General features: G+C 46.7%; 2 protein-coding genes across 4 annotated transcripts in view; one reads left to right on the forward strand and one right to left on the reverse strand.

Annotated features, from left to right (window-relative positions):
- PCGF6 (polycomb group ring finger 6) overlaps positions 1-21,305 on the reverse strand; it is a 1,082,924-nt gene that overhangs the window by 567,030 nt on the left and 494,589 nt on the right. The gene's annotated exons all lie outside the window — the stretch shown is intronic.
- The window catches only part of WBP1L (WW domain binding protein 1 like), a 63,383-nt gene that overhangs the window by 33,641 nt on the left and 8,437 nt on the right, over positions 1-21,305 (forward strand). For all 3 annotated transcript variants that reach the window (XR_002338748.2, XM_001929157.8, XM_005657452.4), the window contains exon 2: positions 14,609-14,711. Coding sequence is in view for 2 of the 3 variants with exons in the window: in XM_001929157.8 (XP_001929192.4) it covers positions 14,609-14,711 (103 nt within the window). In the remaining variant the exon portion in view is untranslated. The remainder of the gene's footprint in view (positions 1-14,608; positions 14,712-21,305) is intronic.

Here is a 21,305-nt window from a genome sequence, read left to right on the forward strand (position 1 = left end):
ACGTTGAGCTGTGGTGTAGATCACAGACCCGGCTCAGATCCTGCGTTGCTGTGACTGTGGTATAGGCCAGCTGCTACAGTTCTGAATTGACCCCTAGCCTCGGAACCTCCATATGCCTCAGGTGCGGCCCTAAAAGAAAGAAAGAAAAAAAAACCCAGCTTATCCTGTGGTTATCTTCCAGGATTTGGACATCCCTGGTTACTCACCAGGCAGTGGTGTGGATACCTGTGACCTCTCACTCCTCTGGAGCCCAGGAGAGTCTGGCACAGGCTGCAGAAAAAATAGAATGTATGGGAGTTCCCACTGTGGCACAGATGGTTAAGGATCTGGCATTGTCTCTGCAGCAGCTCCGGTTGCTGCTGAGGTATGAGTTCAATCCCTGGCCCAGTGCAATGGGTTAAGAGCCTGTTTCCACTTGGATCTTGGCCAAAAAAGGGGCGGGGGGCAGAATAGGTATACTTTTTCCTACTGCATTCTGAGCAATATGCATTAGTTATCTGCCCAGAGATTTAGAATCTTAACATCTTGTCCCTAATCAGCAGGAACTATGCCTCGTCAAGGACAGGTATAGAGTTAATTTTTTATAGCCAGTAGGTAAGTTCAGGCCCTTTTGGAACTGACATTTTATTTGAAAAACATGGATAACCACCCCTCAGAAGAGTAGGATCTCAGAAGTGCCCAAATAACTTTATATAGCTCACAGAACAATCAGGCTATAGTTGTTTTAATAAGGCCACATTTCAAGCCAGGTGCCTATTGCTGTAGCTTAGGTTTATTGTAATCTATTTCTGATAACATATAGAAAAGAGGGATCCTAAATTCCCTCTCTTCTGAATCATCTGGTATCTCTTAATCTTTAGGAGTTAGGTCTTAAAATTCAGAACGTTCTTTGGCGTTCTTCAGGGTCTTTAGGGAGAGAGCCTCTGGATTCTGAAGATTTTTTTGAATCTCTTATCTGTTTGCAGGGAGACCATTTTTAATGGAACTCTTTGTCCGAGGTAGAAGTAAATGGTTTCCTTGAACAGTGTTGAACTTTTTACTGGCAGTAAATCTCTGGCACTGGTCTCTCGACAGACAGGCACACAAGACGAGCCCCATTGCTATTTCTTTCGCTCCCAACAAAAGCCTGCTGCAGTGGGATGGAACTGCTGAGAAAAAACAAGGTTAAGTTTAGAATTTTGCTTTTCAAAACTGTCCGGCGAAACTGGTGAATCTCTTTCAAAACACATCAGTAACAAGTTAACTTGGATCTTCAATATTTCAGCTCCCTTTGAAAACTCTACCTCTGTCTGGCTAAAGAAGTGATTATTTTATTGGTTCAAGAGCCGTTTTCTGAGTTCCTGTCATGGTGCAGCAGAAACGAATCCGACTAGGAACCGTGAGGTTGTGGGTTCGATCCCTGGCCTCACTCGGTGGGTTAAGGATCCTGCGTTGCTGTGGCTGTGGCGTAGGCCAGCAGCTGTAGCTCCAATTTGACCCCTAGCCTGGGAACTTCCATATGCTGTGGGTGCAGCCCTAAAAAGCAAAAAAAGGGGAGTTCCCGTCGTGGCGCAGTGGTTAACGAATCCGACTAGGAACCATGAGGTTGCGGGTTTGGTCCCTGCCCTTGCTCAGTGGGTTAACGATCCGGCGTTGCCGGGAGCTGTGGTGTAGGTTGCAGACGCGGCTCGGATCCCACGTTGCTGTGGCTCTGGCATAGGCCGGTGGCTGCAGCTCCGATTGGACCCCTAGCCTGGGAACCTCCATATGCCGCAGGAGCGGCCCAAGAAATAGCAACAACAACAACAACAAAAAAGACAAAAAAAAAAAAAAAAAAAAAAAAGCAAAAAAAGGAGTTTCCATCATGTCTCAGTGGTTAATGAATCTGACTAGAAACAATGAAGTTTCGGGTTCAATCCCTGGCCGCGCTCAGTGGGTTAAGGATGTGGTTAATGAATCTGACTAGAAACAATGAAGTTTCGGGTTCAATCCCTGGCCGCGCTCAGTGGGTTAAGGATCCGGCGTTGCTGTGAGCTGTGGTGTAGGTTACAGATGGGGCTCGGATCCCACATTGCTGAGGCTCTGGTATAGGCCGGTGGCTGTAGTTCCGATTAGACCCCCTAGCCTGGGAACCTCCATATGCCTCTGGTGCAGCCCTGGAAAAGACAAAAAGACAAAGACAAAAAAAAAAAAAAAAAGCCATTTTCAAGATATAACCAAGACTTCGATGAACTAGAACCCAGTCGTAGAAAGAATACTGAACCAAAAGTCAGAAGACCAGGGATTTGACAGTCCTGATTCTGTCATCTCCAGCCTTAGGCTAAGTGTCAGTTCCTTATCTGTAAGTTGAAGGTGGTAGTACAAGTGCTGAGGGGGATCAGCACTTGTAGGGTGCTGGCTGGTTGGCTCAAATGTGAGGCTGACTCTTAAAGAAGTTTGAAGAGCTCAAGAGTCTTATATAAATGTATGTTATATAAACTGATTATATATGTGTGTACATACCATCCTTGCTCCAAATTATGTCCCTGAGGCTTTGCAACATTATAAATTTTTTAAAAAAGAGTGGGAGTTGTTCCCGTTGTGGCTCAGTGGTAAGGAACCCAACTAGTATCCAAGAGGATGCGGGTTTGATCCCTTACTCCTCTCAGTGGGTTAAGAACCTGGTGTTGCTTCAAGAAATAGTGTGGGTCTCCGTTGCAGCTCAGATCTGGCGAGGCTGTGGAGTAGGCCCACAGCTGCATCTCTGATTCACCCTCTAGCCTGGAACTTCCATGTGCAGGTGCGGCCCTTAAAATAAATAAATAAATATGTGAGTTCCCTTGTGGCACAGCAGGTTAAGGACCTAGCATTGTCACTGCAGCAGCTTGGGTCGCTGCTGTGGTGTGAGTTTGATCCCTGGCTGGAAGAACTTCCACATACTGTGGGTACAGCCACTAAATAAATAAGTAGACAGATATTTTTCAGAAAGAATTAATTGTATTGATTAGATTATACTTATTATAGCACAAAATGAACCTGAATATTTCAGGAAAGTTTTCATCTATCAGAACTGAAACATAAACTTTTTTTTTTAACCTAACCATTTAGTAATTACAAAGTTCCTCAAAGGCAAAGTCCATTATCTTATCTGTCATTTTTTTGTGCCTGTCAGCATCTAGCCTGAAGGTTTAGGATAACTCCTTAGCGATTCAGTTCTTTTCATTAAAATTCGGGCTTTGGATCCAGGAAACGTGTTCTAGTTCTGTGATCACTCTGAACTTCAGTTTCTTGATTTCCTCTAAAAAGAGAGGAATATATAACTGAGATAAAAATGCCCAGCCAAATATTTGATAAATGCAGGCACTGGGCAGACCTTGGTTCTCTGTCGCATTTCCTGAATGTTGTGGCCAGAGGTTTTCCTGATTTGCTAGAGGTATTCTCCTCATTCAGTTAAGAGGGGTCCTCCTCTTTGTCCAGGGGCCTGTTTTCTGTGGAGTGTGTAAGGTGTTGCTGGAACCTCAGAGTAGAGAGTAATGATTATTTTATTGGTTCAGAGCTGTTTTCAGAGTTCCTGTCATGGCGCAGCAGAAACAAATCCGACTAGGAACCATGAAGTTGTGGGTTCGATCCCTGGCCTCACTCAGTGGGTTAAGGATCCTGCGTTGCTGTGGCTCTGGCGTAGGCCAGCAGCTGTAGCTCTAATTTGACCCCTAGCCTGTGAACTTCCATATGCTGTGGATGCAGCCCTAAAAGCAAAAAAAGGAGTTCCCATCATGTCTCAGTGGTTAATGAATCCGACTAGAAACAATGAAGTTTCGGGTTCAGTCCCTGGCTGCGCTCAGTGTGTTAAGGATCCGGCATTGCTGTGAGCTGTGGTATAGGTCAAAGACACGGCTCGGATCCCACATTGCTGTGGCTCTGGTGTAGGCCGGTGGCTGTGGTACCGATTGGACCCCTAGCCTGGGAACCTCCATATGCCGTGGGAGCGGCCCAAGAAATGGCCGAAAAAAAAAAGAAAAAAAAAAAATCGTAAAGCAAAGGTACTGCATGGGCGTAGAAATCATTAGTGGGCCCACTGTGGCCTGAGGGCCAGTGGTTTGCAATCCATGCTTTTCAAGCAGCATAGGCAGTGATATAGGTAGTGCGAAGGAAGGGCCTTACCCTCACAGAACCAACTGTGGAGACGCAATAGCAGAACTGCCCTCCAGCTTCGCCTGAGTGCCACTTGCTGTTCTATCCCTCAGCTCTTGGCACCATCCCTCACCGAAGATACTGTACTTCTCAGTGCATTTGTTCTGTGGCAGGAGAGGCCAGTGATGAGGGACTGCTGGGATTCCTCGAGGCAGAACTGCTTTTCCTTCTAAGTGTCCTGGGGTGAAAGAGGCAGGTTGACCCCATGTGCAAGTCACTGCAGCCAGCCAGACCCTGCAGGCCTGCACGCACTAGGACATTGACAAGTAGCCTTCAGTAAAACCATGGGATATGTTGCAACTTCCGATCTTTGCTCTGGGATTTTCCTACCAGGGTCAAGTGGCTTTTTTCTGAGTTTGTTATTCAGGTTCCTAATGGCAACACAGGAAATGGGTTTTAATTTCTTTGCTGGCTGCTCTGTTTGGGGGCTCTTTAATGAGGATCCAGTTGCAGTGCGGCTTTGGCGGTAGCAGTACTGGTGTGGATAGAACCTAACTAACATGTCCGATTTTAAAAAAATATGTTTATGATCTGTTGTTTGTGTGTTTTTTTTTTTTTTTTTTTTAATGGAATGAGGCAGAGAGAGTGTAAATAATTTTATGTGCTTTGATCTAAGTGGCAAGCCTTAGGGCTAACTGTGTTAGGATGTGTTCAGGATTCTAGAAAGAGAATATTAGACTATTCCACTCTTAGAGGGCACGAACTGTGTATATTGTATATTTATTATAAATCTAGGGCAGTGGTCCTCAAACTTGAATATATGTGAGTGTAATCAGAGGAGTGGGTTTTACAAGGCCAATCTTCGGTTTCTGCCCCCAGAGGTTCTCAATCTGCATTCTTAAAAATATCCCAGGTGTTTGGAGGCCTATGTACCACACTTTGGAGGCCTATGTACCACACTTTGCATCTCTGTTTTCTTGCTTTTGTTGTCCAGATATGTTCATTGCCACTTTAGGGTAAATAATTCACTCATTGTGAGATATGCTGGTTTGTTCTGATTCACTCTGTTGCCCTTCCTCAGATTCTTGGAATGTCATTCTTCAGGAGTCCCCAGAGAGAATTGTTCCAGGAGACCCTGACAGGTTGAAGTAAAAGGCCTATGTCCCTGCTGCAGCAGGGGTGCCAGGGACTCCTCTTCAGCAGCACACACTGTAGCCAACCCTTGAAGCAGCAGCTGCCCGCCTTGGTTCTCAGCTTTTCTCTGATGTGTCACTAGCTCCAGGCTTTGGCTTTACCCTCTAAAGTACTTTACACCTGGGAGATGGGGTGTTCCTGAGCCCAGCGAGCTGGAGTCTAGAGCCCTTAAGGAGTAAAGCATACGTCAAAACTGAAGGATAAGGCTGAATCTTATCAGATGCGCTTTATTGGCTTGGTAAGGGGGAACATGCTCTGGCTAATTGTCCTTTTGGAAAATTACTGAGCTCAACCAAACAGCATAAAAATTCATTTCTAGTATCCTGGTGCATACAAAGCAGTCTTGGTTCACTTGTTAGCAAATGGCTTGCCCTTTGTCAGAAAGGAAGAAACTGAGCTCCTTTAGCTAGTAAAGCCTGCTATATAGTATAGTATTTATTGTGAAGGATACAAAAATAGAAGGTGGCAATCCCTACCATCAAAGAATGGGAGATTAGAGGAAAGCCTAGGAAACCATAGGCCAGGACGCCTACCGAATCATTCTTCTGCTGGAGCTTACTTTCCTTTATTCCCAACTCCTCTTGAATATCTTCCCACCCAATTCAAAATGTGTACCCTTGAACAGTTCTGCTTATTTCCTTCAGTGCTTCAAACAGCCTTAAAACTATTGGTATTAGTGGAAGAGTGATTTTAACTTTCTTGTTGTAAAAACAGAGGTAAATCCACAAAACTTTGAAAGAGTGTATTTTGTGACCACCTACAAATCTTTTTCTAAGGACCTAGACCTGAAAGTATTGCATTTTCAGAATTTAAAGATTCTATCTAGGATAGAACAAAAATAGCTGATTCTAAGTTAAAGTTGCTTGCCTATTTTATAAGACATTTGAGGTCTGGCCTCTTTCTGAACGCCCAGCTCTTCTTTTCACACTGCTCTTCTGGAGATTCACTACTCAGCCACACTAGCCACCAAGTTCAGGCCTGCCTTGGTGTCTTTGCATGCCCTTGATACTCCCTCTGCCTGGAATACTCTTCCTGAAGAGCTGCTTAAGCTGTCTCTTCTCATCATTCATTCAGAACTCAACTCAGACATCACCCCCTGCCCTCAGACCTTTCTTCACTGCCCATCTAAAGCCCTTTGTTCTGTTGTCCCATTTTAGTTTCCTTATGAAGCTTACTATTACTTTAAATTCTAACTTTACTTGTTAATTTTCAGCCTTCCCCTACCAGAGTGTATTTAAGTTCTTTTTGTCTTTGTTGTTTTGTTTCTGACAGTGTGCCCAGGTGTGAGTTTATTACTGTCTGAAAATTCCTATCTTTAATTAGTTCTGATAATTTTTCAGTTGTCTCTAAATATTGCCTCTCTTCCATTTTCTTCTTTCCTTCTTAAGCTTCTCGTTTTCCATTTCCATATTTCTCTCAATTGGTAGAATCTGTTTGCTGGGTAATTTTCTCAGATATGTTTTCCAGTTCACTGATTTTCTTTTTAACTTGGTCCTGTCTCTGTGTAACCTATCTGTTGAGCTTTTAATTTTAATAACTTTTTCTGTAAGTTTTATTTTTTTTTCCCCCAAATCTGTTTAGTCACTTTTTCTTTTTCAGTATGTTCTCTTCTCATGTTTTTCATTTTTCTTTTTGGCTTTTGTGTGTGTGCATGTGTCTTTTGTCTTTTTAGGGCTGCACCTGCAGCATATGGAGGTTCCTAGGGTAGGGGTGTAATTGGAGCTACAGCTGCCGGCCTGTGCCGCAGCCACAGCAATGCCAGATCCGAGCTGAGCCTGTCACCTACACCACAGCTCACGGCAACACTGGATCCTTAACCCACTGAGCAAGGCCAGGGACCGAACCTGCAACCTCATGGTTCCTAGTCGGATTCATTTTCGCTGTGCCATGATGGGAACTCCTCTTTTTGGTTTTAATCATTTGAAACATCCCATTTGTTTTACAGTTTATCTGATCATTTTATTACGTTTTTTTGGGAGAGTCTTATCCTGGTATTTGTTGAATTCCCCAAATCTTGTTTGCGATGGATTATTTTGGCATAAGTTTGTATTTTGTGTGAGCTCATCTTCAGCAGATCTTTAGTTGTGGACATCTTCATGCCCTGATTGAGGGAAGGTCTCTTTAGAGTTTTAGAGTTCTTCTGCCAGATGTCCCAGTCTGGGACTCCTTTTTGTTTTGGTTTGGTTTTTTCTTTTGGCCACACCCCTGGCATGTGGAAATTCCCAGACCAGGGATCAACCCAGGCCATGGCAGCAACCAGAGCCACAGCAGCGACGATGTTGGATCCTTAACGCACTACGCCACAAGAGACCTCCCATGGGACTACTTTTTGTGTTGTATTTTTGGTTTGGGGATTCTCAGACCATGTAGTAGTGCAATTCAGATCTCAAATTAGCTTGTGGAAAGGCTTATGGTTACAGATTATTAGAGAAGATACTTTAACCCTCTCAATACAGACCTTCCTTATTGTGGCTGTGTGCCAATGGGCTGATTTTTTTTCTAGTCTACTCTCTTCTCTTTGAGAGTCTTCACCTTATATTGGGGTTCTGAGTCTCTGTTTTAAGTGGACCCAAGAAAATAAACAGCTCTTCTTTCCAGGGCTGGAAAGGCCTGATCTCATTTACCACTGGAGTTTCTAGTTCTTCACCCCCAACACTTTTGGCCCCTGGGGCTCTTCCTTGCTTTCTTGCAAGCTCAGCTGCATAATTAAAAGAATATAATTATATTTTTAAAGTTACCTACCCAGCTCTATTGCTAGCAGCAGGATCTTTTCCCCTAGAATCTTTTGCTCAGCGTTGTAGCTTTAACATCCAGCACAGTGCCTGGCACATGGGGAAAGGATATGAATACAGATTTGTTATTTGATTTGTAGAAACAGATCTTTGTTTTTTGGCCATGCCCATGGGCCAGGGATCAAACCTGTGCCACGGCAGCAACCCAAGCCCCTGCATTGATAACGCCAGATCCTTAACTCGCTGTGCCATAAGAGAATGCCAAATGGATGTTTTTATTAGGAACCATTCCTTTTCCTTGTCCAGAAGGCCAGAGATACTGCTCCATATTCATTCATATCCAAGAGATTTAGCGTCTGTGCTTTAGCATCCTGTAAAGGATTTGTTTTCTTATTTTTCACTTTTAAACTTTAAAACTTCAGTGCTTTCCTAAGGTCATGAAGATGCTGTTGCCAGTTGCTAGCAGGGTTTTCCAGCCCCATAAATTGGCAAATTAAAACCATCTCTGGGGAACCATTACTGCCCAGTGTCTCTTTTTATGCTGGCACTTCGCAAGTTCTTACGCTGATTAAATTGATCTTTACAGTGGCTCAGCTAAGAATAGCAACTCTAAGACATGGAAACTCTTAAGGAAAATGATGTTAGTCCCATAGTTTATGCTGCCACCAAAGAGATGAGATAATTTTTTGCATATGTGCAAATGGCATGCTTTTTATCCTTTTCCACTGTAAAAAATGTTCTTTCCAGAGTAACCCTGGTCTTGCTTGCTGCTTCTTCATGCCAGTGCTTTTGGTTTGGTCACCATTTGTGCCTTATTTCTTGGATCTGGTTACTGTGGTATCAGAGCTGAAGGCACACCTGTAACAGATGAGGATCTTTTTTTTCTTTCTTTTTTTTTTTTTTTTTTGGCCACCCCACGGTATATGGAGTTCCCAGGCCAGGGATCAGATCCAAACCGCAATTGCCGCCTACGCCATAGCTGCGGCAACACTGGATCCTTAACCCACTGTGCCAGGTCAGGGGTCGAACCTGCATCTCAGCGCTCCCAAGACGCCGCCAATCCCGTTACACCACAGCGGGAACTCCACAAATGAGGATCTTGATGGTCATTGTCACAGCCATTCCGACGTGAAAGACCTTAGCCTAAGAGCATATGTTATTCACCCAAAGTCCCTTATGACGAGGTCCCTGTTTCTAGCATTTTTTTGGCCAGGAGTTTGTGCAAATGAAAACATTGCCAGGAAGAAGTATCTTTAAAATGCAAATCTGATCTTACCCTGCTTACCTAACTTCCCTACTTACTTTTATTTATTTATTTATTTATTTTGGTGACACCCCTGGCATGCAGAAGTTCCCAGGCCAGGGATCCAAACCCACACTGCAGCAGTAACCAGAGCCACAGGAGTGACAATGCCAGATCCTTAATCTGCTGCACCGCCAGAGAACTCCCCTACCTACTTTTTCAACCATCTCCTTCAAGCTAAAGGGCTTTGCTTGTATCATTTCCTTTGCCTGGAATGTTCTTTCCATCCCTCCTCCCTAGTGACCAACTTTCTAATCATCTGGGCAATCTCGGATCAAGCTTAACCTCTGCATAGCTGTCTGGGCCTCCTTGGCTAGGCCCTAGGTCTTATCTGTTGTGAGCACTCCCCAAATCACGTATTTTTCTTCCTAGTTGCGGCTTTATCTGCATGATTACTTTGTCGTCTTTCGGTAAAAGACGACAAGGACAAAGATCACGAGTGTTTTGGCCATGTATTTGCCTACGGTGTTTCCCACCCCCTCGTTCAGTGCTAGTGCAGGGTAGGGACTCAGTGTTGAAGGGAGGTGTGAAGGCCCCATGTCCTACACTGGGATGGAACACCAGTCTGCTTTGCAGAAAATCAGTATGTGAAAATAATGACCTTTTAAGCAAAGAAGGGAGGAGCCCAAGGCATGTTGCTTCTTCTCGCTGCCAAGGAGAAAATGTTCCCAAAGTCAAAGAGCTCCACAAGGGCAGGGCCTTTATCTTTTCCGTCAAAGATGAAATGTTGATTTTGTTTGGTTTGGGCCTTTTCGTGGATTTATTTAAGTGTCTGAAGTGTAAAAAACAACTGAAGAAATAGAACTTAAACCAAGGGGACTATGGCTTAATAGTTAAAAAAAAAAAAAAAAAAAAAAAAAAAGCTCAGGCTCTGGAGTCTGATGAATTAGATTGGACTGCTTTCTAGCTGTGTGACCTCAGGCAAGTTACTTAGCCTCTCTTGACCTGAGTTCCCTTATTCTACCCACTTCATAGTGTTGTTTTCAAGTTTAGATGGAGGAAGATTTGTAAGACATTCAGAACAGTGCCTGGCACGTGGCAGGTACTTGGTGTATGTGAGGCATGTCATTCACACCGGCTCGCCCTGCCTTCGTGGAGGCTGTGTAGCCATCGTTTGATTCAGCAAAGCTTAATGTGCCAAGCACTGTGCTTATCCTGGGAACTGGGGAAGGGGATAAGGAGACAGAGCTCCTGCCCACAGGGAGGGTGTGGTTCATTCTCTGGTTCACTCTCAAGAAAGTGGCCAGGGCGGGGAGGTGCGGGGGTGTGGATATTAACTTCCCAGGCTTCAAGACTTGGCCTGAACAACATAGCATGGATAGAACGCTTAGAGAAGCTTGGAAGAAAAGCAAAGGGTACCCATAAAGAGCACTGAGAGGTTTTCATATTTGAACTTTTATTGCATTCTCTCTGGTTCCTTTTTCTTTTCTTTTCTTTTTTTTTTTGCCTTTTCTAGGGCTGCACCTGCAGCATATGGAGGTTCCCAGACTAGGGGTCCAATCAGAGCTGTAGCTGTTAGCCTACGCCACAGCCACAGCAACGCAGGATCCGAGCCATGTCTGTGACCTACACCACAGCTCATGGCAACGCCGGATCCTTGACCCACTGAGCAAGGCCAGGGATTGAATCCACAACCTCATGATTCCTAGTTGGATTCGTTAACCACTGAGCCACGACGGGAACTCCTCCTTTTTCTATCTTCATGTGTCCAAAGCAGCCCACATTGCCAGTGAACTTTACTGTTCTGTTATAGTTCTCAGTGAACGCAAAGTGCTATTTGCATGGTCTTTCATGCCCAACACTAATGTCTCATAGAATACTGTTGGTAGTAAGATCTCAGAGAAATTTAGTCACTTACCCAGGTTCACACAGTTAATAAGCAAAGTGTGAGAGCTGGGCTTTGAACCCAGATCTGACTGAATCTTAACCATGTGGATCTTGACCAGCCTGGAGGTCCTTGGAAGTTCTCTGGGTGACCTAGGATTAGGCTCCTCATGCAGGGAAGAGTGGAAGAACACCATGCAGCCTTTGCACACCTCTGTTCTTTGCTGGGACTCAGAGGAGACGTAGATTGCAGGAGCTCTGGCTTTGGCTTAGGGCTGCTGTGACAAAGGGGATGGGGGGTAGGCTAGTGAAGGCTTTGGGTTGAAAGAGACAGGAATGAGCGTCCTGACGAGCTTAGGACCCCTGAGGGGCTTGTCTTCTGTGATGGCAGAGCTGGGACCAAACCTAAGGCTCCTGGAATTTTCTTCTCACACCAGCAGATCTCTCTGGAGCATCTCACTACTACCCTCCTAATCTGCCCTCGTTTCTTCCTTGCTGAAGGTCCGTGAGCCCACATCTTGTCTTCTTTAACTGCCCACCTGCTTTCCTTCCTCCTGCAGCCGAAAATGACAGTTCCCACAACCAGGGCCATTCCAGGCAGCTTGGGGACCCTGGGGGGAGGAGAGCAGGGGATGGGATATACTGGGTAAAAAGGGTTTGAGGGACTTGCCCTGCCGTCTCTGGGCAAGTGAAGGCAGAGCAGGGGAGAGAGCGGGGCCCTGTTTATACCAGGCTTCCTGCCTCAGGGGCTGGGAGAGCCAGGAGAAAGCAGGAGGTCGTGAGGATGCCAGTTGTTTAGATTTCAAACACGTTCCATTCCACACCTCACGTCGGACCAGCTGGCCGCCCTGGGATCAGAGCCGAGACCTCATCTGGTGAATTTTCCTGAGGCAGAAGTATCACTGGATTCTTTCATGTGTCTTTTAGAAAAACAGTACAGCCTCTTTTAGAAACTAAGAAGACCCTTTGAACTGTGCTCTTGTGAGCCAGGGCCGGAAGAATGGCATTTCAAGGCCTGGTAAACTTGGGAGGAACTTTTTTTTTTTTTTTTTTTTTTTTTGTCTTTTTAGGGCCGCTCCTGCGGCAAATGGAGGTTCCCAGGCTAGGGGTCCCATCGGAGCTACAGCTGCCGGCCTACACCGCAGCAACGCGGGATCCAAGCCACATCTGCAGCCTACACCACAGCTCATGGCAACACCGGATCCTTAACCCACTGAGCAAGGCCAGGGATCGAACCCGCAAACTCATGGTTCCTAGTCAGATTTGTTTCTGCTGCGACACAAATGGGAACCCTTGGGAGAAACTTTTTATGTCCTTAGGAAAACAGTGTTTTGCCCCAAAGTCAGAGAGGGTACATTCTAGCAAAAGCAGTGAGCACAGATCTGCTTTCTCCATGTGCACCGGGCCTCAGAGGTGACATCCCACTGGACAGCCACCCACTAGGTGTGCCATTTTGCTTATGGCCCACACGGGAAGGCGAAGATGGGAAGAACTCTGCGATACTCTTGTGAAACCCTTATTGTCCGAGTCTACAGATGCCTCGCCCATGTTTCCTTCTTCCTAAGCCCCTTTACACCAGGACCCTCCGAGATGTGGTGGAAGCAGGCACTGAGCCAGGGATCTGGTTTTTAGCTGTGCCCTTTCCTTGTGGCTTTAGGTGCCCGGCCTCTAGTCCTGTAGGCAGTTGCAGGAGTGCCTTGTTTATACCTGCAGCCAAACAGCGTAGTAAAGCAAGGCCTAGAGAACAGGAACCGACCATGTGACCTGAGTTTCCACTGGCAGGTGTCTGCCAGGATGTGTACTGTGGGCAGTGTCAGCCTGAGTAGCAGCAAATACAATACTGTGGTTTTAGTTTCTTTGCTGAGCAGGGCTTCTTCCCGTCCTAACTCTGAGCCTCTTGAGGTTAGGGACAGTGTCTCACTCATCTTTGTGTCCCTCGTACCCAACCCAGTGCTTGGTGTAAAGACGGTGTCCGGTCCATTGTGTGTTAACGTCTTTAGAATAAAGAAATGTTGAAAGCCAGATCTTAGAGGTCTCCTCCCATGCCTTGTGGCCCAGAGGACATTTGGGGCTGAAGTTCAAGTCAGCTGATAGAGTATTTCATAGCTTAACTGTGAAATACTAAAAAAAAAAAACAAAAACAGCCTCTTTGCCTGTCCACCAGTGCTGTGCATAGCATTTGGCAAACTGCTAGGTGGTTACTCAGCAGTGCCTTTTCTGTAGCTGTCCCTGACCAGGGACAGTATGAATCCCAGTCAAGGTTAGTAAGAGATCATCTATAAGCAAAAAAAGATCTAGCAAGTTGAAATTGGGCTAGGGACCTGAGCAAGTCACCCCTTTTCATAAGACTGAAGGATCTTAGTAGTGAGTTTTTTAGCCTTCTTTTGAACCACACTGTAGTTAACCTTGGAGATCATGTGTTTTGAAGGGAGGGTGGAATGACTGACCGATACTAACCCTAGAATACGTATGACATTAATTGTTCCAGGCACTTTCACAGAGAAGCAGGTTTTATTTAAAATACACACCTCGGAGTTCCCGTCGTGGCGCAGTGGTTAACGAATCCGACTAGGAACCATGAGGTTGCGGGTTCGGTCCCTGCCCTTGCTCAGTGGGTTAACGATCCGGCGTTGCCGTGAGCTGTGGTGTAGGTTGCAGACGCGGCTCGGATCCCGCGTTGCTGTGGCTCTGGCGTAGGCCGGTGGCTACAGCTCCGATTCAACCCCTAGCTTGGGAACCTCCATATGCCGCGGGAGCGGCCCAAGAAATAGCCAATAACAACAAAAAGACAAAAAGACAAAAAAAAATAAAAATAAAAAAAAAAATAAAATACACACCTAAGTACAAGACACTCATTGTCTTCTTACTGGCTGAGTTTAGTACCAAAACGTGGAGTATTTCTGCTGGGACGTAAAGAAAGCAAGAAAACCCTTTTCTGTCTGAGACTTCTACTCTTTCCCAGTCAGCTTTGTGTACTGAATACCTCTCTCCTCTTTCTTTCTTTCTTTCTGTCTTTTTGTCTTTTCTAGGGCCACACCCGTGGCATATGGAGGTTCCCAGGCTAGGGGTCTAATCTGAGCTGTAGCCACCGGCCTACACCACAGCCACAGCAACTTGGGATCCGAGCTGTGGCTTTGACCTACACCACAGCTCACAGCAACGCCAGATCCTTAACCAACTGAGCGAGGCCGGGGATCGAACCCGCAACCTCATGGTTCCTAGTCGGATTCATTAACCACTGAGCCACAACAGAAACTCTACTCTTTCCGCTTTAATAAATCATATATTCTTGTCTTACATCTGCTGTTGCGTGGTTCTTTTTTTGTTATTGTTCTTAATGGAATAAACATTGGTGCAGACCATCTTGATGGGGGTGGGGGGGCAGATGACCAGGAAGAGGGGAGGTGAGAAGAAGTGTGTGGAAGCTATAATTTAATATGCTGAAACAGTTTTTGATTTCTTTTAGGATAAGGAAACCTGCGTGGGTACCAACAATCAAAGCTACATCTGTGACACAGGACACTGCTGTGGACAGTCTCAGTGCTGCAACTACTACTATGAACTCTGGTGTAAGTCCTTGCCTGGGGGGTTTTTGACACCCCAGGGCCCCAGTTACCACCTCTGCTCTCTGGGAAACCTCAGGCTGGTCAGTCCTCTTCACATCCTCTTGGTGGCAGTGTTGGCGAGCAGAATCTGCTTCCAGGTTCTAGAAGCGATCACTCTGTAGAAGAGGAGAGCTCTGATGCTCTTCGGATGCCATGGGCTAGAGACTGGAGACCATGGTCTGAGCCTTCTAAGAGGCCATGGCTATTAGGTCTGCTGCAGAAGCTCTTGAATGGGCTTCTCTTTGATGCCCTCTCCGGTGGTGTGTGCTGAGCAGTGACAACAACTTACATCCTTCCTTGGGCCAGCCCAGACGCCCAGCCAAGCTGCTGTGAATGCTGGGTGGTGCTTTGTGGGTGGCTCTTATGCCGTTTACTTGTAAGAACCACCAAGGCTTCCAGAATTTCTCATAGATCGTCAAGGAGCTCCCTCTGTTTCTCAAGGTCCCTCTCAAAGGGATAATCTCTCCCGAGGATTTTGGCAGCCAAGCCCTCCTGGAGAGAAAGGAGTCTTGAAGTTCAGCCCGTTTTGTTCCTTCCCCAGGTCTCAAACTGAGGTGTCTAGAGGCTCCTCCAGTCTGTCTGATCTCTTACTATCAGCTCAGTGCCATGTGGAGACCATCCCTGTCTTGCCTGGCTTGGTGGCAGCCAGGACCATTGGCACCTTGCAGAGTTCCACGAGGGTGGGGACATTGCCAATGGTCTTCAGAGAGTGACCCAGGCTTGGAGAGTTTGCTAAAGCACTTTGTACCCCGATCTTCTCGGAACTCAGATGAGACGCTCTAGGGTGCCGGACAAAGAAGGGGAAGGTGAGAGAGCCCTGAGGGCGGAGAGTTCCCAGGTGACCAGCATTGTGGTAGCTGTCACAACTGTCTGTTGATGAGGAAACGGTAGATTGTTTCCCCAGGTAATTCTGAGCCCCGTCACTCCTTCCATTTGGGCTTGCTTGTCACCCATTCCCTTACTGCCACCACCGTCTCTGGCCTTTTTCCCCTTCTCCTTTCTGATCTCCGTATTCCCCCCACATCAGTGATACGATCAGAAAGCAGCCAGAGGGACTAATGTTTAAAATGGAAAGGAAATTAGACTCTTGGCTGGGAAGCCTCTCCCTCTAAATGCAAACGGATCCTGTAGCTGTGGGAGTGGGTTCCACAAACAGGACCTCTCCTCGCCGCCGTCTTTCCCTTTAGAGGACCAGCTCATCTGCCTTTCTGAGGAATCCCAGGGGTGGGTAAGCGCAGACTCCTCCCCAGGGAGAGAACAGGGCCCAAGACGTCCCCAGCAGTCCTCCCCGTACATCAGCAGCAGCAAAGGCAGGCCTGGAGTTGCCGGCGCTATTTTAGAAGGGGTGGGGCTGAGGGACACGCTTGAGAAACACAGAGTACCCAGGCAGGTGGACAGACTGTGTTTAAATGTTTTAAAATGCAGATAACCACAGGTTTCAAGTTCCCCCCACCCCTTGTTAAAACAAAAGTTGAAGCTGGGCTGCCAAAAAGCCCCAGAGCTGTGGTTGGTTTGTTTTTCTGGGGCCCAGCCCAGGCGCATCAGTTGTGGAAAGGAATGGAGCTGCTGATGGCCCTGTCTCAGATTGACAAGGCCTCCTGGGCCGTTGGCAGAGCAGACTCCGTGGCCACCGGAATTGGGTCACCCAAGCCAGGGCTGAGGGGAAGGGCGGCAGGGACAGGGGGACCCAGATGGCAGGGAGGCAGGCAGATAGGCTGGGAACCAGGCCCTTCACCCAAGGGCCCGAAGAGAGCCAGAGAAAGAGCTGCACAGTTCTGGTAAGCTGGGAAAGGGGTGGCCAGACAGAGACCAGGGGCAGGACGGGGAGGAGAGACTCACCCTGTCCAGGTTGGCTCGTGCTTTCCAGATTCTGTAAAAGCAGACCTTTCCTCCTGGGCCTGTGCCCAGACATGGCTTTTTGGTCAGAAGATGCCCAGTGAGTGTTCGCCGCCTGTCAGAATTCTTTGGTTTTCCTCCTTCTTGAGGGCCTGGCCTGAGCCTGCTATGTATAGGAGGGAGGCTGGGTGTAGGAATGAGCCCTTTCAGTTCTCATCAGGACTGTGCTTTTTGTCCCTTTGAACCTGGTTCCCTCTAATTGCCTCTGAACTTTGCCTGAAACGTGGAAGTAATGGGCTTTGGGTTATTCTTTTGGTCTCTTTCCTTTGGAAGGAAAAATCTCAGCCAGGAAATCCTTGGCAGGGTTTTCATCAAAGTACCTCTTTAACTAGAGTTGCTTACAGGGAAGGCCTTACGGGGAAAATAATGCCATTTCCACCAACCCTCATACCACTACTAAGCTGAATTTTCCTGTGTGTTGAGGACTGTCTCTCTCACACACACACACACACACACACACGTACGCACGCACACACGACGTTACACAGACACACAAGCACACACAGACCTTAAGTTGCAGCCAGCACCCTTTCTTCCAGGTCTTTTCCGCCTCTTGTAACATAAGCCAGTCATCATTACTGGGTCTGTGTCAGTCCAGAAGAGAAGGTCCGGTTTTACCACTGCTGTGGTTGAGGCTGTAAGGACCTGGTCATTCTTATTATCATCCCGTGCATTTTTATGGCAGTTGTACTTTCCCTCATCATTCAGTCATTTATTCAGCAAACTTGTTCCAGTGGTTCTCAGACTTGGCAAGCATCTGCGTTTCCTGGAGGGCCTATTAAAACACAGATTTCTCGGCCCCACTCCCAGAGTTTTTGATTCAGCAGGTCTGCAGTGGACCTGAGAGTTTGCCATTCTAACAAGTTCCTACTGGATGCTGTGGCCTCTTCTGTGTTAGAGGGTGTGGGGAGACAGAATCCTTGCCATCAAGAAGGGAGTCTCTTAGCAGAGAGAAGAGGTGAAACACATGCTTCACTCACTAGTAATGCAAAGTACAGAGCTGAGTGTCTCTGCCAGGAGCGTTTGCGCTAGCTGGGCAGGATCCAGGCAGACTGCGTGGAGGCGGTGCCATTTGAGATAGGCCTTGAAGAACATATGGAGAAGGGTAGAATGACTTCCCAGGCAGAGGAACACCAAACACCATAGGTCAAGGTCCCCCTGGAAAGAACAGAGCCTGCAGCGCGTTAGCCTTTCTCCTGGGGCTGTGGGGCTCCCCTGGGGGTGGGGTGGGGATGAGGGTACTGATGTGCATAGAACTTGGTAAGGTCATCATGCAGGTCGGCCCCTCTGGCCCCAAGAACAACCCTGCCCTGTATGCAGAGCCAGGGACGCTGAGTCGTGGGTTCAGTGGGATTCACACAAAGTCACCCCCTTCGAGAATTCTCAAGTGTCAGGCTGGAAGGGCGGTTGGCCCAGGTCATGGAGGGTCTCAGATATGCATGTTGGAGTTCCACTGAGCATGCCCTGCATGGCCAGAGAGAGCAAAGAGAAAAGTTTGAGACCCCAGGAGGCTAAGAATGTGCTAAAGGCCAAACAAAGAGCCTGAACCCGTCTCCTGATGCTCATCCCAGGGCTCTGTCTACTCACCAAGCTCCATTTTCCAGGGAGAGGTCAGAGTTGGGAATTTCCGTTCCTGAGATAATTCAGGGGACCTTCATTCAGGTGTCATTTTCCCTGATTTGGGCTTCAGTGGGGAAGAGGGGTCTGTTTCTAGATGGTGGAAATTTCCCTGAGGGGACGTGAAACAGATTTTTATCAAATCCAATCCGTTTAACTCTGCTCAGCTTTTCACCTGCTGACTTTTATTCTTTTTAGTTTGTCTTGAGATACACATTGTTGAGCCGGTCTTAAGGGGGGGGCTGTAACATTTGCCACCCTGAGCAGAGTGGACACCAGAGGCCTGGGGTCTCCTTCCAAGCCCCGTCTGGAGCCCAGCTCCTAGCATCCAGGCTTCTAGATCAGTAGTAGGTGGGCTGGTTTTCCAGTGAATTGAGGCAAAAGTAGGACCTAGAAGGGAACTTTGGGCTTGTAACTCCCTCAGTTTTTTATGGAATACGGTTAGGGGGTTAGAAAGGAAATTTAAAGGAAGCCCTTTCCATCTGTGACCGTGCCTGGAACAACAATGGTAAGAATAAGCTAGAGTTCCTTTATGGCACAGCAGGTTGAGAATCTGGCATTGTCACTGCTGTGGCTTGGGTTCAATCCCTGGTCCAGGAACTTCCACATGCCATTAATGTGGCCCCCAAAAATAATAAGCTAGAGAACCTATTACACACCAGACATGGTTTAGAGTACTCTGCATATATTAACTTCGTTATCCTCACCGGGACCAAGTGGGTAGAAACCATTATTGTCTTCATTTTATAGAGGAGGAAAGTAAAAGCAAAGCGACCAAGGTCACAAAGCTGGGAATGAAACGTGTCCATGCTTTCCAATGCAAGTCCTCCGAAGTCTTCATTTCCCCAATTCAGGCCTTTTCCACAGTGGCAGTGGCAGGAGCTAAGAGCTCTGAGGGGCCAGGGAGGTCACCCACCATCCTGTGGGCTAGAAGGAGAGCTAATTTACAGTATACTTTGGCTTCCTAATGAGGAATTTCCTGCCAGTTGGGGAGTGGTGTTTTCCCAAGTTTATAGTGAACTCTGGGGCACATGACTCAGTTCCTACATTGGACTGTGATTGTTTTTAAAAACATGTTTTCCATTTTGCTTAGCATGACAAATGCACCCCACCACGAGGTCGCAGCTTTCAAAGGTCACTGGGGAATGCAGTCTTCCGGGGAGGTAATGAGTTTGAGGAGGAGGGCGTCCTGCTGCCTTCTTTGTCTGTGTGGCTCTTTCATGAGGTTTGCCTTTTTAAGACTTTCCTCCTTGTTTGTGAAATCTAGTGAAAATATCAAAAGTTTGCACAACTCCGCAGGGACTAGTCTGGATGGTCCCCCTTTTAAAGTTGATGGGACACGGCTTTGACTAGAATAGCTGCCAAGTGAATCTGTTGCGTGAGGGATAGACCAGAATGCTGTCTGTCTTCCCACAGTTAACTCCTTCAAGTGGGACCAGTCGTTAGGGGGCTTTTCTGGACCATTCCCCTTCCAGGCCCCTTCTGTTCCCAAGATAGTTTCCCCCCAGTTTTTGTTTGTTTGTTTTTAAGGCTTTTTTTTTTTTTTTTCCTTTTCTTTTGGCCGTGGTGTGCAGCAGCTTGATGTGGGATCTCAATTCCCAGACCAGGAATTGAACTGGGTTCCGCAGCAGTGAAAGCGCCAAGTCCTAACCACTAGACCACCAGGGAGTTCTTTGTTTTCCCCCAGTTTTGTTTTTTTTTGTTTGTTTTTTTTTTTTATCCTTTTAGAGCCACACCCAAGGCATATGGAAGTTCCCAAGCTAGGGGTCGATTTGGAGCTACAGCCGCTGGCCTACACCACAGCCACAGCAATGTCAGATCCAAGCCACATCTGCGACCTACACCACAGCTCACAGTAACACCGAATCTTTAACCCATTGAGTGAGGCCAAGGATCAAACCCACATTGTAATGGATGCTAGTCCGGCTCATTACTGCTGAGCCACCTCGGGAACTTCCTGTTTTCCCCCAGTTTTGAACCACACTAATAATACTTTGCGATACTATATTAGAAATGTAGAAATTAAAATGCAGTTTGAGACTTATGTAATAGCATACACGTGATCCTTGGTAGGGAGAGTTTTTCTACCCATGATACCACATGAGAAGAAACAGCTGATGGAATTTCATTAAACATTTGGGTTTGCTGGTGCTGTTAGATCTGATTAGGATAACTCTGCCAAGGGTATGCCTTCCACTTGTCTCATTTTTCTCTCTAGTCTCCTTCTACCCTGCCTGATTATTCCTCAAAACAAACAAACAGAGAAAACCTTTTTCTTTTTTCTTTTGGTCTTTTTATGGCCACACCTGCAGCATATGGAGGTTCCCAAGGCTAGGGGTCAAATAGGACCTGTAGCCACTGGCTCCACCACAGCCACAGCAGCACAGGATCTGAACCACATCTGCAACCTACGCCACAGCTCACAGCAACATGGGATCCTTAACCCACTGAGCGAGGCCAGGGATTGAACCTGCATCCTCATGGATACTAGTCAGATGTGTTTCCACTGAGCCACGATGGGAACTTCTCTTTTTCTATTATACTTCTAGTTCGGTGGAACTCAGGCTTTTCTGGAATAAGGATTCTCTTAAGAATCATGAACATTTTATTTTATTATTTATTTATTTATTTATTTTATAATGATTTTTATTTTTTTCCATTATAGCCAGTTTACAGTGTTCTGTCAATTTTCCACTGTATAGCATGGTGACCCAGTTACACATACATGTATACATTCTTTTTTCTCACATTATCCTGCTCCATCATAAGTGACCACACGTAGTTCCCAGTGCTACACAACAGGATCTCATTGCTAATCCATTCCAAAGGCAGTAGTCTGCATCTGTTAACCTCAAGCTCCCCATCCATCCCACTCCCTCCCTCTCCCCCTTGGCAGCCACAAGTCTATTTTCCAAGTTCAGAATCATGAACATTTAAAGTTCTCTCCCCCAGAAAAGCCTGTAAAGGTACTCTCTCGGTCAGGATAGGCTATAGGTTATGCTTAGTAATAACCGAGTAATAAATAAGTCCAAACTCCTAGTGGCC

This window comes from Sus scrofa, chromosome 14, assembly GCF_054392235.1.
Source record: "Sus scrofa isolate SSC_HxYL_T2T_F1_AM1 chromosome 14, Sscrofa_HxYL_maternal_Yorkshire_Landrace_v2.0, whole genome shotgun sequence".
Taxonomy (NCBI): Eukaryota; Metazoa; Chordata; class Mammalia; order Artiodactyla; family Suidae; genus Sus; species Sus scrofa.